This window comes from Notechis scutatus, chromosome 2 (genome assembly GCF_049901735.1).
Source record: "Notechis scutatus isolate UNSWTSFEM ecotype Mainland chromosome 2, rNotScu1.2, whole genome shotgun sequence".
In the NCBI taxonomy this organism is placed as follows: Eukaryota; Metazoa; Chordata; class Lepidosauria; order Squamata; family Elapidae; genus Notechis; species Notechis scutatus.
This window is the reverse complement of record NC_142010.1, coordinates 55,662,938-55,679,671: the sequence shown is the minus strand read 5'-3', so window position 1 is coordinate 55,679,671 and position 16,734 is coordinate 55,662,938. Positions and strand designations below refer to the sequence as shown.

Genomic DNA, 16,734 nt, shown 5'->3' with positions numbered 1-16,734 from the left:
AGTGTGCTGCTAAAAAGAGCAGATGGTGCTAATACACTGAATACCTATGTGATCTGTCAATTGTGAAAAGGACTCTGCTATATAGTGAACGGCTGAATCATAATGTATTTCCTTACATTTTACAGGTAAATGATGCAATAGGATGTGAGTGGCCATGGATCTATTTTGTTAGTCTTATCATTCTGGGCTCATTTTTCGTACTTAACCTGGTACTTGGTGTACTTAGTGGGTAAGCCATTAAATTAAATTTGCATTTCACACCACAGTGTGTAAAATGGTCTGTGCATTTGTTCTACTTTTCACACTGCTGGCTTTTCTGCATGTGCCTTGGATTGGTATGCCATTTTATGATGTTTGCTTTTCCGACTGCCTGAATTTTATCATTGTACTTGCCTGCAACACATTTACAGTGCTTGCCAGCTCCTTCAATTCAGTGTAGAACTAACATTGCCAGTATTACACTACTGCACTCCTTGTAGATATGAGTACTCTAAACCACCTGTGTAAGTAGTATTTTTAAATATGGATAATGCTGTTGTTCCTTGTTACCTACACCAATGCAACATTCACATTAGCACAGAGGCTTTTCATGTAAATCAGGGGTGTCAAACTGGTGGCCCACGGGCTGGATGCATCACGTGTAGGCCACACCCACCCCAGCTCCATGAAAGGGAAAAACATCAGGAAACATCATGGGATGGCAACATGATGCCACGAGTTTGACACCCATGATGTAAATCATTTGTAAGACATCGTTTAGCAGGCACTTCATTTTTCTTTCTATTTGTACCTATTGTTTGGTTTTTCTAAGTGTTTGCTGCTCCCGCAACATTGAGGGAAACATCTTGTCTAAAGACATGAAATTTAATCTAGGGAATAGTATAAATAGCTTGCTTTGCTGTCAGTTGTAAAAAACACAACAATTTATCAGTGCAAGCCATTTCATCATTGCTAAAGGGAAAGGATGTCATCTCACCATCATGTATTTCAGAAGGTTTCTTTCCTCTACTGAAAAATAACCTGGAATACTGGCAGACTGCCTATTAGGTGCAAAACTTAACAATTTGGAAATAGAACATTTTAGAAAAGCTCTGAACATTTCATTTTCCTTCCAGTCCATGTTGAATCTCCTCTAGAGCAGGTTTTCTAGAAGCCATTTAACAATTTCCAGAAATAATTTCTCCAAAGTCGAATTGGTTTAAGGTAACTGGCAATTTTTTTCCCTTTATGTTAGACCAAAAATATCTATTTTAGAGGTAGAACCTAAGAGACCTCAAATGCCTTCTAATTTGGGGATTTGCCTTTGGAAGACACCATATCATTCTAGAGTCCAAGAGGGGAACAGACCATTTTGGAGTTCTTTAAAATATTATGTTTCCAAATCAGTGAGTTTTTCACATCCACTGGGCCTGTGATTTAGTGGAGGTGCTTCCATATCATCTTGACTTTTAGCAAATCCCTGTGCAAGTCTTGCAGTTTTGTTGTCAGTAATTTCAGAAATGGTTTGCCTTTGCATTCTCTTTCCTAGGGCTGAGAGAAACTGGCTGAAGGTAGTGCTTGTATATGGAAAATTGCTTGTAGTATAAAATCATAAAAAACAAAAAATAGTGGTTATGCCATGTACCATAAAGCACATACTCTTCTTTCTCTGCCTTATCCTGCAACTACACCTGAATCACAACTGGAAAACAGACATTCACGGTTAAACTGAATGTCACCCATTATTTTTATTAGCATTTGTGAGCAATTAGACCAGATATTTGGCTGACTTTGCCTGATTTTGGAAGCTAAGCAAGATTGAGCTTGAATAATACATGGATGGAAGACTATTGGGAAATAATCAGGCTATAGACTAGGAAATGGAAAATCATCCTTTAAGAATGCAGTAACAAATGTAGATATAATTAATTGATTGTTTTATAAAATAGCTACCCCACTGTGAGTCAGGACAGTATTCGTGTAACCTAGAAGGTTAAAACTCATTGATCTTTGTTGATGCTCCACTATCAACTACCCACAAATCAAGGTTTACAGTTGAATTGCTAGACATAGCTAAATTAACATTCTTCTTAGCCTTCTGGTGATTACCAGTATTCTGTCATTTGCCCTTCTTACAGAATCTAGGTATATGTCCCCTAGCCCCACAAGAAAAACATTTCCTAACAGTATAGGCAGTTGAACACAAAACTTCTTCTTGTGGTTGTTCCTTCCTCAGTTGATCTCTATCCAGCCGTCTTCTTGCTTCTTCTAACAACCTTCCGGTTATGTCAGTCAATGTCAGTTTATCTCTGAGTAGGACTTCAAGTGAAGATACATAATCATCATAACTTTCATCCAATGAGGAAAGAATGATGTAAACTTGATGCAGCTCTGAAAATATCAGTTCCTTTTCATGTAGCTCTTGAAAGTTCTTTTCATGAAGTTCAAATGAGCTAACATATCTCCACCTTTCAGAAGATGTGCTCTAAACAGTTTACGTGTAAGATGTATGTGTGTACCTACATTGTCACGAACATAAATCCTCTTCAAATTCTCCCAACACTTAGCAGCAGACTCTTCTCCACAAATATGGACTAGCTGCTGGTCACTCAGTGTTAGTCCAATTATACAAAGAGCTCATTCATTGTTCTGTTTAAAATCAGCAAGCTTCTTGGCATCGTCCTCATTAGCTGGATCCCAAGCATTTACATCCGGTAGATCTTGAACTACAGTCCATAAACCTTCTCTACGCAGAAGTAGACTGCACTTCATAGACCACGAAACATAGTTTGTTCCATCCAACCGGGTTAGCAGTGATAGACTTGTTGAAGTGTCTTGTGCCATCTTTACCAGGATAGTAACCCACAATTAAACAGTAAACAGCTGTCTGTATACAGTACTGTGCATTCACACCAACTCTCAGTTATCTGAGCCTGGTATGGCCTGGGCCCATAACCAGTGTTGAGGTAATTCCCCGTTAGGAGAATGAGCGGATACAGGGAGACGTATTTGAGAGAAGTGTTGAATAATACACACACAGCACACAGATACACTGTATAGTAAATGTAGGTTTTTACTTTCAGAAACGTTAAGCAAAGTTCAAAACAAGCAGTCCAAAGTCATTCACAGGTTAGGCAGTCAGTTTTTAGTCCAGGGATAATCCAATAACAAAGTCCAGTTTCAAAAACAGTTCAGTAACAGACTTACATCAAATCCAAGAATATCAGTCAATTAGAAGGAACGGCAAAACTCTCCAACAGAAGGAAAACAGAGGCTCACTCACACTCTCTTCTGAGACTAAGACTAAGACAACCCAGGTTTCTGGCTCCATCTTATTGCCGTTTGAGAAACCATACCCAATTACACTTTTAGGATTCTCTTAAAGAGACAGTATTAAAATGTCTATCCTGGTTTATATATTTCCAACCCAAATACCTGTTAGGTGACTTACATTCCTAACAATCTTGGCCAAAAGGATTGAATTAGTTGAAGATTAGTCTTATCACCTACTTCATTCCTAATCTTAGAGAATATGTTTAAAGAAACTGTTCTGTACCTTTCAGCATATTAGTTAACTTTAAGTTGAATAACATAAGAATCCCATTAAAATATACTATCCAGTCAATTATATATAACCAACTTACACAGCCAACATGAATGTAACTCAGTTTGACTCTTAGTGAATGACTAACACAGAGAGCATTATGTGATTGATCAGATAAACTTTCCTTAATATTTCAGCCTCAAGCACCACCAATTAAAAAAATTAACAATAGGCTCAGAGAGAAGAATTTGCTCTTTTTCAGAGAAAAAAGCCCCAAGTCCTCTAGGGTTTCGTGTATTATAAGCATCAGAAAAGGAAAAATGTTCATAAGTAGAATCATAGCCAATGGATCAGTTTTAATACAAAATATATTTTGTCTAATTATCCTGAATGTTATGGGAGGTAAGAATCACATTCCATTTATTATTATAATTTTCCAACAGTAATAAGTTTTTCTGTAGGACAGATGGAAATTTCATTAACCTACGTAGGCACTCAGGTGACCATACACTGAAATAGACACTGGGACACAATGCTAATCTCCTCTAGTCTGCATTGGTCACATTCTCTATGTTCCCAGTGGTTCCTGTTGCACAAAATAATATGAAAGGTTATATTTATAAATAGACAGAAGGCATGGCACAAGCTGACTGAGGGAGATGGAGGAAAACTGTTCCTTTTCTGATGTAAATAGTATTTATTCATCAAACAAACATATAATGTCCATCCTTCGATTTAGTGAAACTTTGTGCAGCAAACAAAACAAAATACATCAATCTTAAAAATTCAAGGAAAACCGATTACCCCCCTTCTGTGCAATAAAAATCTCAATAGGCATCATAGCATACATCCCTGCCAGATTTTCAGAACTAATGACCTAGCCCCCACTACCTGGGGGCCAGCCACCTCTTCACAGCCTTCTGAAAAGCCTGTAAGGTCGAGGCCATCCATATCTCTGGAGGGAGGCTATTCTGTAAGACAAATGCTATGACAGAAGAAATGCTTCTAGGACTTACCAGAAGATGCTGTCTCAGTGAGGGAATCTAGAGTGTTCTCTCTCTGCCAGATCTGGTGGGATAGTCAGAAACTATTGTAGAGAGATTGTCCTGCAAGTAAACACAAGCAGATCTTGAATTATACTCAGAACTCATAAAGAGCCAATATGGTTCACTTAGCAGTGACATTAAATGGGCTCTACATTCCCGGTGAGAAGAAGCTTTTTGAGGCTTCAGAATGCTCTTCAAGGACAGCTGCATGTAGAATTAATTTTATACTCGTGGACCAAAAGTACACACAGATACGGTATGAAATCATAAACAAAATAGGACATTAGCATGCTAGGAAGATAGAGCGGGTAGTATATATTGTAATCTTTCTATTTCTAAGCTCGCAATAAATAGGCAAAGCAAGCATGCCTAATTATGATACAAACCCTGCAGCTTCTGATGGCAGTTAATGTTTATGAAAGTTGCTATATGCTGCTCGGTTGGAGCAGCATTTAGCAACTTTCATAGACATTTCAGCAGATGGATCTGTTAGTAAAAACTGCAAACCTCTACTTAAAGACAACTCGTATATTTAGCAAAGATGGAGAATATTAATCCAAAGCACTAAGTAAAACATGCCAGGCTCTCTTTGTAGCTGTGTCTAAGCGTAGGCTCCAAATATGGGATGTTTCTGAACTTGCTGTCCAACCCTTTTCAGCATTAAACTTTACTAATATAAAGTTCTAGAAGATATGTTAAGAAAATAGGAACTGTGAAAAGTTTATGACAGTTACTTCCGCTAAAATAATTTAAAACTTTGGATTGGCCATTCTACAGGTCCTAGTGAAGGGCTCGCTGTCTGACCTCTATCATAACTTTATTTGGTCCATGCATTAATAGAGATTCTTGGATGCCATTGATTTTTTAAATTATGGTGGCAGTTGATAGATCTCTTAGTGAATAAGACTATCTTATTTAACTTCTAGTTAACTCATAAGATTAAGTTAAATGTGGGCAATTGATGCTTACCTATTTTGAATGTTAACTCATACTAAATCTGGCCATTAGTTTTGCTGGCTAGTCAAGTGAGAGTTACAACCCAAAACACTTGAAGACATCAACTTTGATTTAAGGAACTAGAACACTTTACTTCAGTCACTGCTGTCCATCAGGTATCACTCAATTGTATTTCAGATTAAAATTTGCCTGCATCTGTTCTCATTTATATTATTTGATTTGCCTCAAACCTTATATCATTCAAATTTCTATTTCAGTTTAAGAACATAATCTTGATGCAAATGTATCTAATATATTTGTATTGTCCAAAATATTATATGTGTGCATGCTTCAATTTAAGTCATAGTTATCAGTACATGCTCCAGACACAGTCTTCTGAATAACAACGACCACATAGGAGAGTATCAGGACATTTGCTCTTATTTAACATTCCAAATAAGTGGGGGGGAATATTTTGGAATTCTCTCTCTCTTACTTTCAAAATGCCCTTATCAGGAACAGTTTACAGAATGAAGTGAATCATTTCCTCAAAACTATCCAGAGTGTTTGCAATTAGGATAAGTTGTGAACTTAGATATGCCAGTTTACAATTTAACACTTAGCCAACCATAACACAAATGCAGCCAGTAAAGGAAAGGAAAACATTTTATACAATTGTCAGCATGAGAAGAGGTCCTGGCTGATTACGAAGCTCATTAAAAAAGGAACCTTGAAGTTTGCATATTAAACCAGGTAGTTAATTAATCGGTGCAGTTTGTTGAAATTGAATAATTGACAGTAAAAAATATTTTAACCACTGTAATTTATATAATATTTTCAGAATAGAATTCACACTATTTGTAATTGCAAAGTTTTAAAGAAGTAATTAAATGTATCTATATTTAAAGCTGTTTTAGGCCTCAGGTGTTAATCTAATGGGATGGTTTCTATAATTGAACACATAAGCTTCTAATTATAATTGTTGCATGAACTTTGGCATCATGTATTGATTGCCACTAATTCAGACAGCTTTTTAAAAATCAGAGTCTGCATGTTGTGCAAAATTATAGTTTTCTTAATCATGGTTTATTGAACAAGCTGTGAAAACATTTAATCTCTCCACCATCTTACTCACTTTAAGTGCATCTATTTCATCCATCTGTTGATGGGGAAAAGAGAATTTAAGAGGGGAGCTGCTGAGCAGAGTATCACTTGTTGTATTTCACAGTAATTTGACAAGTAACTTTGTTTGAATGAAGCTCAGAACTCTGGAGAAACAATATTTTCTTCTCTTGTACAAAGAGGTTTAAAATATTTGCATTCAAGAACAGTATAAAGCAAATGTGATTGAAATTCTCCTTGAACACTAAATTGAAGCACTGCTTCTTTTTTCTTCCTCTTTCTCCGTTATAGTTTAGTATTGTTTCTTTACAGAAAATTTGGGCTTTGCCCTGTTTTCAGGAGCTCCTTGTCTATGCAAATCTATGTAATGCATCACAGCAAGCTGGCTGGCTGTGAATCACACAAGGCCACTGACCAAGAGAGCAATTCTTGTATAGCTAGTGCAAAGCTGCTTCAGCAAAGCACATAAATAATAAATTAATAAATTAATAAATGAGAGGTCTTTTGCTCCTGAAAATCTACTAGCCTATATTCCACAACAAAACCATAATTGGTGTGATTCATATAACATCCTAAACTATGTTATATAGTTTATAAGACGGGCCCAATTGACAAAAGAGAGCTCAGGACTGTATTGGTTGGAAATATGTGGAAGAGGCCTTCATCCTGCAGTGGATAAACAATGGTTAAAATGACCGATGATGCTAATTTATAAAACACAATGGTTAGGTCCATACAACCTACAAAACTAAAGTTAAGCAAACCACAAAGCTAACTCATTGGAGGTTATTTATTCTGTTTGCAAAAATATGAAAAAATACCCAGAGTTCTCAACTAAAAATTCATTCTCAACATTAAAACAGAATATTTCTCTCTGGAAACAAGCAATGGGAAACTAATATTTTTCATCACTCTTGATTTGATTTTCAGAGTTGTTTTATTTATTGCTTTCCTGTTGAATTTTTAGTTTAGTCAAGACCATAACCTTGATTCTGGGCACATCTAAGACAGCTGCTCAAAATGTGACTTATAATCCAGTGGATTTGTTGTGTTCATATTATAAAATCCGCCCCCTTGTAGAGCTGGAATGAATTATATAGCCATTTGTTTTTGTTATACAGGTTCATTTTTAAAATGGCACATTTAAAATGTCAACCATTCAGGGGTTATTATATTGTTAACATAAAATATCTAAAGCAGTAAGAGAATCATTTTTTATTTACAAATGGAAGACCTTTTTTTTAATGAGGTGGGATAATCTGCTCCTTGGGAATGGTGCTAACCACCAGAGGATGCTTTCTGTGAAGACAGATTCTATTGGAAGCACTGCTATTTCTCTGGGTAGTCATGGGAACACACTTTTTAAACATACATTTATATCTATAACCTGAATTTATTGTCCTGCTTGAGGACAGCAAGAAACTAATGTTCTGGCATGTCCCTGAATGACCTTTCTATATGGGAAAGTAACGGGTTTCTAGGGATATATATTCTTGGCAATTCCTACAGCCATGTTGTTCTTACAGTGGGTGCCCTTGGATTCCTCTATTAAGAAAATGCTCAGCTAATTATGTGGATACATCCCTAAAAACAGCTGCAGTGTAGCACACACAGGATTAAGAGAAAAAGGCATTTAAATAATGATGCACTAAATAGAAAATGGCAATGAACTGTCAGTTTCAGTTTCCGGGCAAAAGCAAATGAAGTCACTTTGACAGCATTCCTTTTCTCAACAGAGTTAAGGATAAGTAGGAAGAAAACATAAGAGCTTTCCATTCTCCAACACAAGGAGTCTAACAAAAATAAAAATAAAACCAACATTTTATGTATTCATTCATTCATTTGTATGTTTTTTATAGCTACCCATTTTATGCAGTTGACTCTCTGAAACTAACAAGGATTAGAAACACAGAAAAGCCCACCAACCTATAACCCCAGGTGCTCAAAAACAAATACCACCATTCACACATATACAAATAAAAATAAATAAATAACAGAGGTTGTTAGGGTTTTGGGATTAACCCCTAGCAGAGTATTGCAGCAGTAGTCAAGCCAGGAAGCCAAACGAGAGTGGAAGGGCCCCAGAGTATACACACACTGAACACAAACACTGTTTGTAGTTTAAATAGTTTTTAATCCAGTTAGAGTTTTAAGCATTGTCATTCAGTCCATTAAGTCATTCACAGTATTTCCATCCAGTAAGACTCACTAGTATAGTCCAAGTCAAGAGTCCTTGCAATATCTTTATCAGCCGATAAAGATATCTTCTCCTCCTCCGGTTTCACTCTCCAGAGAAACAAACGCTGGATATTCAGTAGAATTACGCAGTAATCAGCAAACAGTAGCAAACGATAACAGTTCAGTCACAGGCACTCACAGTCAGTAATCTCAGTTAGTCGTAGCAGCACACAGTTACAGACAGACAGTTACAGTTACAGACAGTAAGCTTTCCAGCTTCTAATGCTTCCTTATATTGTAACTTCTAACCGCACCCTTAATCGGCTAATTGCCTGCTGCATTGTGCTTAAAGTGATAAGCACTTAAACCATGATATCTAAGTTTTATATATTTATTCACCCAAACCATATTTGGTATCAATGTTATACCTAACATACTCCCCTTTTGGGTGAAATAAATATATAATACCTTTACAATCTTATCCCATATTTTTCACAACTCTCCTGGTGCTTACTGGCACCTTGGGCTTTAGTAAAATTATCAGCTAAATTGTCCTCCGACATACAGTACTCTAGCTGAATCATCTTACTTTTTACAGATTGTCTCACGTTTAGGTATCTTAGATCTGTATGCTTGCTCCTTGTTTTTACTCCAATATTTGTGGCCATTTGAATTGCTGCCTGATGAACTTCCAGCCTATTAATGTATTACCCAGCATTATGGCTGTTCCTGAAGTCGACTTTCTAGTGTCTCTTTCTGATGCAAAACTAGCATCTGCATAAGCACTCAAAATTAAATCACCCTTTGGTTCTAAATACAATGAATAATTCATTGTCTTTTTAAGATATCTTAATATCCTCTTAGCTGCAATCCAGTGTCTTTCACATGGTGCAGAATTGAATCTAGCCAACTGATTCACGCAGTACGATATATCTGGTCTAGACCAATTACTAATATAACTCAAACTACCAATTAAAGATTGATAAATCACCTTATCAAACTCAGGGCTTTGTTCATCAGTGTTGCTAAACTCCTGACTCATTGGAGTCTTAGCTGGCTTACAAAGCTCCATCTTGTAATCTTTTAGTAATTTGCTTATCTTATCTTCCTGAGATATCTTAAAACCTTTTCGTGTTTTCTTTATATTCAAACCGAGATACTTCTTTATCTCCCCTAATTGCTTGATCTTTATTCTCTTTCCTAATGATGCTATTATTTTATTTGCTTCATCATTAGTTTCAGTTATCAATGCAATGTCATCTGTGAATAGTAATAATAATGATACTTTCCCATTTGTCTCCCTCTTAAACAGACATGGATCAGCTAAACCAGCTTTAAATCCTATATTGTCTAGTTCCTTTACAATATACTGGTTCCATTCATAGCCTGATTGTTTTAGACCATATAGGCTTTTCTTTAACAACCAACAATCATTATTATCCTTATTTTCACTTTCAATACCAACAGGTTTTTTCATATAAATAATATGTTTTAATGGGGCGTGCAAGTAAGCAGTTTCCACATCTAGATGGTTAACTATATAGTTTTTACTAGCTGCCCATACTAAAGCTGCCCTCAAGGTTGCTGCCTTAAGACTAGGTGCAAACACCTCATCATAGTCATTAGCATTCTGCCTAAAACCTTGGGCTACTAACCTTGCCTTATGGATTAAATTACCATCCTTATCTGTTTTTACCTTAAATATCCATTTGCAGCCAATGGATTTCTTTCCTACAGGTAATTTAGCATTTTCATACACCTTCATATCACTTAATGAATTCAGTTCCTTATTCATTGCTGCATACCAACTTTCTTTTTCCTTAGTAGGATACTTTTTAATTTCTTCTACAGAATTAGGAACTTGACTAATCTGGCACACTGTGTTAGCCTGGTACCTATCAGGCGGTCTAGATATACGTGTAGTTCTTCTGGGAATTACAGGGCTTACAGGAGGACTTTGTTGAACTACTACCTGTTCATCTTCCTCATCCTGTTCAGCTATTGAATCTGTTTCTTCCTTTATGGGCACTATTTCATCCTGTATTTGTCTCTTTACTTTATTTTTAAAGTTACAGGGATAACTAATGGGATTTCTATAGGATTCAATAATTACATCTTTATTGGCATCCTGTTCTAATTTCTCCCATCCTTCATGTTCTAGAAATTGGGCACTAGCACTACATAACACTTTAGATGTGCCTTTCTCCCAAAATCTATATGCCCTATGGTTTGCCTGATAACCAACGAAGAAAATCTTTTAGCTCTATGTTGCCCTTTTTTCTGATTTGTGCAGGAATATGCACCCATGCTGGTGCACCAAATGTGTGCAGGTAACTTAGATCAGGTTTCCTGCCATGCCACCTGGTGAATGGAATTTCACCTGTTGTTGTATTAACAACGTTGTTCAATATGTTATTAGCACACATTGTAGCCTCCCCACAAAGAATCAGGTAACCCAGAATCATTTAACATTGTTCTAACCATTGCCTGTAGTGTTTGGCCTCTTCTTTCAATAAAAGCGTTATGTTCTGGCCTGTATGGAGCAGACTTCTTATGCTCTATTCCAGCTACCTTAAGTCTGTTCTGGAATTTGTTATTAACAAATTCGTACCATTATCTGTCACCAGGGTTATCAGTTGCCGTTTAGACTTTCTTTCAGCAAACCTAAGCCAATTGAAAAATGTTGATATGTTTCAGTTTTGCTTTTCATTAAATAGCAAAACCCATATCTAGAATAATGGTCCATAATGCTCAGTATATATCTAGCACCCCCATACTGGGTTTCTTTGGACCTATTATTGTCTGCAAATACTACTTCTAAAGGTTCTTTTGTTTTGAAACCATTTAGCCTATTTGCAGGCAATACTTTGCTCTTATCTTCACAGCAAACATTACAACGCAAATATTTATCACAAGGTTTTAACCTTATTCCTTCAGATAACTCAACTGTACGTTTTAGCATTTTAAAATTTACATGCCCCAAACGCCTATGCAATAAATGGATACATTCTTCATGAGGCTTAATATTATTAAATACAGTTTGTGCCTCCCCTTTCTTACTATTATCTAATACATATAATGTTCCATTTAAAGCTGCAGTTACCCTTTTGTTATCTTTTCAATTATGCAATTATTATCCTTAAAAGTAATTACATAACCTAATTTATCTAATACCCTTACTGAAAGCAAATTAAACTTTAGTTGCGGTACATACAACATTTTTATATCCTGGTTTATGTACGGACAACGTGCAAAACCTTGACCTTTCGCTTTCAGGTTCCAGCCATTTGCAAGAGATATATGTTGAGAACTTGTAGACATTTTTATAAATTTTGTCTTATCTCTTGTGATGCAGTGGGATGCGCCACTGTCAACCACCCATAAATTATTCTTCACTTCAGAGTTGTTAAACGTGGCTAGTTCAAATGCTTTCTTTGGCTTTTTTACATTCTGGCTTTTTCTCTTTTGCAGAATCTTGCCAAATGTCCTCTGCCTCCACAATTAAAACATTTTTTAATTGTGTATGCCGTTGAAGATAAATTCCCTTCTTCCAGGTGCTTTACTTTGCTAATCTGGTTTCTTTCAAGCTTTGAAGATAATTTCTCTTCTTTCTTATCTTCTCTCAGCTCGTCACGCTCACGCCTTCTTCTGGCTTCTTCTAGTAGCCTGCCTGTAATCTCGGTTAATGAGAGGCTTTCTTTTGGCAATACCTCTAACGAAGTCACATAGTCATCATAGCTTTGATCTAATGAAGATAATATTATGTAGACTTGTTGCAGTTCATTAAATATAAGCTCTTTTTCTTGCAATTCTTGAAAAATGCTCTTCATACAGTTTAAATGAACTAACATATCTCCATTCCTCTGAAGATGCGTTTGAAAAAGCTTCCGTGTAAGATTTATATGTGCTCCTACACTGTCCCGAACATAAATCTTCCTGAGGTTCTCCCAGCAGTTTGCAGCATTTTCTTCTCCACGAATATGGACAAGCTGCTGATCACAGAGAGTCAGTCCTATGATGCATAAAGCCTGCTCATTCTTCAGTTTAAAGTCTTGTAACTTTTCGTTATCATCATCATTAGCAGGATCCCAGCTACTCACATCTGGTGGGTTTGCTATAATGTCCCACAAACCTTCTCTGCGTAGAAGTAAACTACATTTCATTGACCATGAAACATAGTTTGTTCCATCCAGCCTGGATATCATGGACAGTTGTGACAAATTTACTTGTGCCATTACTCTTCAGATATTTTGACTATTTTAAACTAATTAAAACAGTTTGTTTTTACAGTAATGTGCAACTCACACCAACTCTTTCTGCTATATCCTGGTTAGTTAGACTATGCTGCTGGGCCCATAACCAATGTTAGGGTTTTGGGATTAACCCCTAGCAGAGTATTGCAGCAGTAGTCAAGCCAGGAAGCCAAACGAGAGTGGAAGGGCCCCAGAGTATACACACACTGAACACAAACACTGTTTGTAGTTTAAATAGTTTTTAATCCAGTTAGAGTTTTAAGCATTGTCATTCAGTCCATTAAGTCATTCACAGTATTTCCATCCAGTAAGACTCACTAGTATAGTCCAAGTCAAGAGTCCTTGCAATATCTTTATCAGCCGATAAAGATATCTTCTCCTCCTCCGGTTTCACTCTCCAGAGAAACAAACGCTGGATATTCAGTAGAATTACGCAGTAATCAGCAAACAGTAGCAAACGATAACAGTTCAGTCACAGGCACTCACAGTCAGTAATCTCAGTTAGTCGTAGCAGCACACAGTTACAGACAGACAGTTACAGTTACAGACAGTAAGCTTTCCAGCTTCTAATGCTTCCTTATATTGTAACTTCTAACCGCACCCTTAATCGGCTAATTGCCTGCTGCATTGTGCTTAAAGTGATAAGCACTTAAACCATGATATCTAAGTTTTATATATTTATTCACCCAAACCATATTTGGTATCAATGTTATACCTAACAGAGGTCATCTAACTATCCGACCCAAATCCCTGGGAAAACAGCCAAGTCTTCAATAGTATCTTGTGAAAAGACTAACAGAGTTGGAGCCATCTGTATCTTGGGGTGGGTGAGGTCAGGGCAGGGGTGGCTACTGAGAAGATACGATTCTGAGTCCAACAACATTGATCTTTGGTGTTGCACAACCAATAAAGGTATTAGTGACCAAATATTACCATCTCAGTGTGCCATTTGAGGACATTTTAATATATTCATTATATTATTAATCTGATGTTCTCTGGGCAATAAATAAAAACACCTGCCAAATTCAGACAGGTACAGCAGTTTTGTGCCTGGAAGGTATTTATTTAGATTAGAAACTAGAAACCTTTGAAATCTGACTTAGCAAACAGTGGTGCTATACTCTACATGGGGCTGGCCCTGGAGTGTATTTGGGAAGCTTTATCTGGTATAAAATGCAAGAGCGCAGGCAGTTATGTATATTATGTACATCTCTGCTTCGTGAGCTGCATGGGTTACCAGTTTGCTTCTGGGTACAATTCAAGGTGCTGGTTTTGACCTTTAAAGCTCTATATCAGTGGTCCTCAACCTTTTTTGTACCAGGGACCAGTTTCAAGCACAAACACTTTTTCAAGGACCAGGGGGTGGGGGTGGGGGAAGAATCTGAGTTTGGTGGTTTGCTTGCAGATGTTTCATTACCTGACTAGGTAACATCTAATGTTGTTACCTTGTCGGGTAATAAAACGTCTGCCAGCAAACCACCAAGTTCAGGGAGCGCCTCGGCCCTGCCTCCCTCAGCCCCATCCCTCAGGTGTCTCCCTCCCTCCCTCAGGTGTCTGCCTCGTTCCTCTCTCAGTCGCTCTCTCGCTGCTCCACCAGCCCAGGAAGAAACTGCTTCAAAGAAGCCGGGGTGGTGGTGGCTTTTCCTGTCGCCGCAGCTCCTCCGAGCGCCCGTTTACCCCACCCGCCCGCCCGCGCGCAGTTCAGCCCAGTGCTCCGTTCTGCCTGCCTGCCTGCCTTCATTTCGGAGCAGCTTCGGCTGATAAAAAGAGGCGAATAGTTATTATTCTCACCAGAAACGAAGGCAGGCAGGCAGAATGGAGCACTGGGTTGAACCGCGCGCGGGCGGGCGGGGTGGGGGTAAACGGGCGCTTCGGAGGAGCTGCGGCGACAGGAAAAGCCACCACCACCCCGGCTTCTTTGAAGCAGTTTCTTCCTGGGCTGGTGGAGCAGCGAGAGAGCGACTGAGAGGAACGAGGCGGGAGGAAACCGAAGCTGCTGAGCCAGAGAGCAGGACAGGCTTCGGTTGCTTCCTCCCTCCCCTTCTTTCATTTGTGTCCTTGATCCCCGATCCCAGCAGCATTCACCGAAGGCGAAGAAAACTGCCATTTTTTTTATTTTTTTTTATTTGCGGCCCGGTACAGAGTGCTCCATGGACCAGTACCGGTCCGCGGCCCAGTGGTTGAGGACCCCTGCTCTATATGGCATGTGGCCAGGTATCAGAGGAACTGCCTTTTCCCAATTACATTTACCTGTCTCACTAGGTCTGGCAGGAGAGGCATGCTGTGGGTCCCGTCTGCAATGAGCTTCATCTGATGGGACCCAAGGGCAAGTCTTTTCTGCTGTGGCACCCATCACCTGGAACACCCTACTCTGTTAAGGTGCGGGTAGCCCCAATCCTCATTACTTTCCAAAAAAGGTAAGGTAAGGGTAGCCTCAATCGTCATTACTTTCCAAGAAGCTCTTAAAACAAGAGCTTCTTGTTCTTGTGTTAACCCTCTAGTGTTAGGGGACCTGCATGTTGGCTGCACTATATGTAATATTCTCCTGCTTGTGGTTTTGTTTTTATCTATGTTTATTGTTTTGTTTTTAATTTGTTTTGCAGTATGTTTTAATAGTATGTTATAGTGTATGCTCCCCAGAGACACTTCATGTGAGATGGGAGGCTACATAAATTAGACAAAACAAATAAATAAAATAGCTGGCAGGGCCACCTGAGACCCTAATTATATTTTAAGAAGATGAAAGAAAGTATTATGTCCAGTCTACTTCAGAGGAGATCCAGAATGATGCCAGAGCAGGTCTGGCAGATGAAGGTTTGGAATGCATATTGCTATGAATCCGTAAAAGTATAAGGCATAAGGAATGTAGCATGATAAGTGATTTGAATTGCTATGTAATATGTGGAAAATGTTTGCATTTTATATGTATAATCCTGTCAAGGAAAAATAAAGAAAAAACACAGAGGTTTGAATTTTGTTGTTGTTGTTGAAAGGCTATGTAGCTTCGTAAATCAGTATATCTCATGTTTTATCTGCATCCATAGAGAATTTTCCAAGGAAAGAGAAAAGGCCAAGGCCAGGGGAGATTTTCAAAAGCTACGTGAAAAACAACAGCTAGAAGAAGATCTCAAAGGTTATTTGGATTGGATTACCCAAGCAGAAGATATTGACCCAGAGAATGAAGAGGAAGGTGATGGAGAAGGCAAACGAAATAGTATGTCAAAGCTCCTCAATTAAAGATCATTGATAAAAGAAGATTCTGTGTTCTACAAATGATTTACAGTAGCCCTCTCTAATTGACTTACTCCAAATATGTTGGGACAGCAATTCCAGAATACTTAATCATCATGGCTTTGCAGAGTACCAAAGGCGCTTTTTCAAGAGGCAACTGGACTTGCTTATTTTTCTTTGAAGCCCTTTTACTTCTCATCCAAGAAGTTTCTTCAGCTTTCTTCAGAGTTGAAAAGAAAGTCCAACTGCCTCTTGAAAAAGCACCTTTAAGACAACCATGACCTGGATAACTGAGAACTTCCACAGACACTTTGGGGAGTAGTTATTGAATAAACTTGTTGAGAATTTTAGAAGTTTGGAGAATATCAGGTTGGAGAAGGCAGAAGGTGATTACATACAATGAACTTTCTCAGAATCATATGTTCTTCCCAAATGAGCACACTCC

At 38.0% G+C, this 16,734-nt stretch overlaps 1 protein-coding gene across 8 annotated transcripts in view; it reads left to right on the top strand.

The window, feature by feature from the left end:
* The window catches only part of CACNA1D (calcium voltage-gated channel subunit alpha1 D), a 249,273-nt gene that overhangs the window by 114,961 nt on the left and 117,578 nt on the right, over positions 1-16,734 (top strand). For 5 of the 8 annotated variants that reach the window (XM_087954782.1, XM_087954781.1, XM_087954779.1 and 2 more), the window contains exons 8-9: positions 126-229; positions 16,103-16,272. In XM_087954782.1, the coding sequence (XP_087810908.1) occupies positions 126-229; positions 16,103-16,272 (274 nt within the window). The remainder of the gene's footprint in view (positions 1-125; positions 230-16,102; positions 16,273-16,734) is intronic. The other 3 variants (XM_087954786.1, XM_087954780.1, XM_087954785.1) reach the window with 1 other exon arrangement.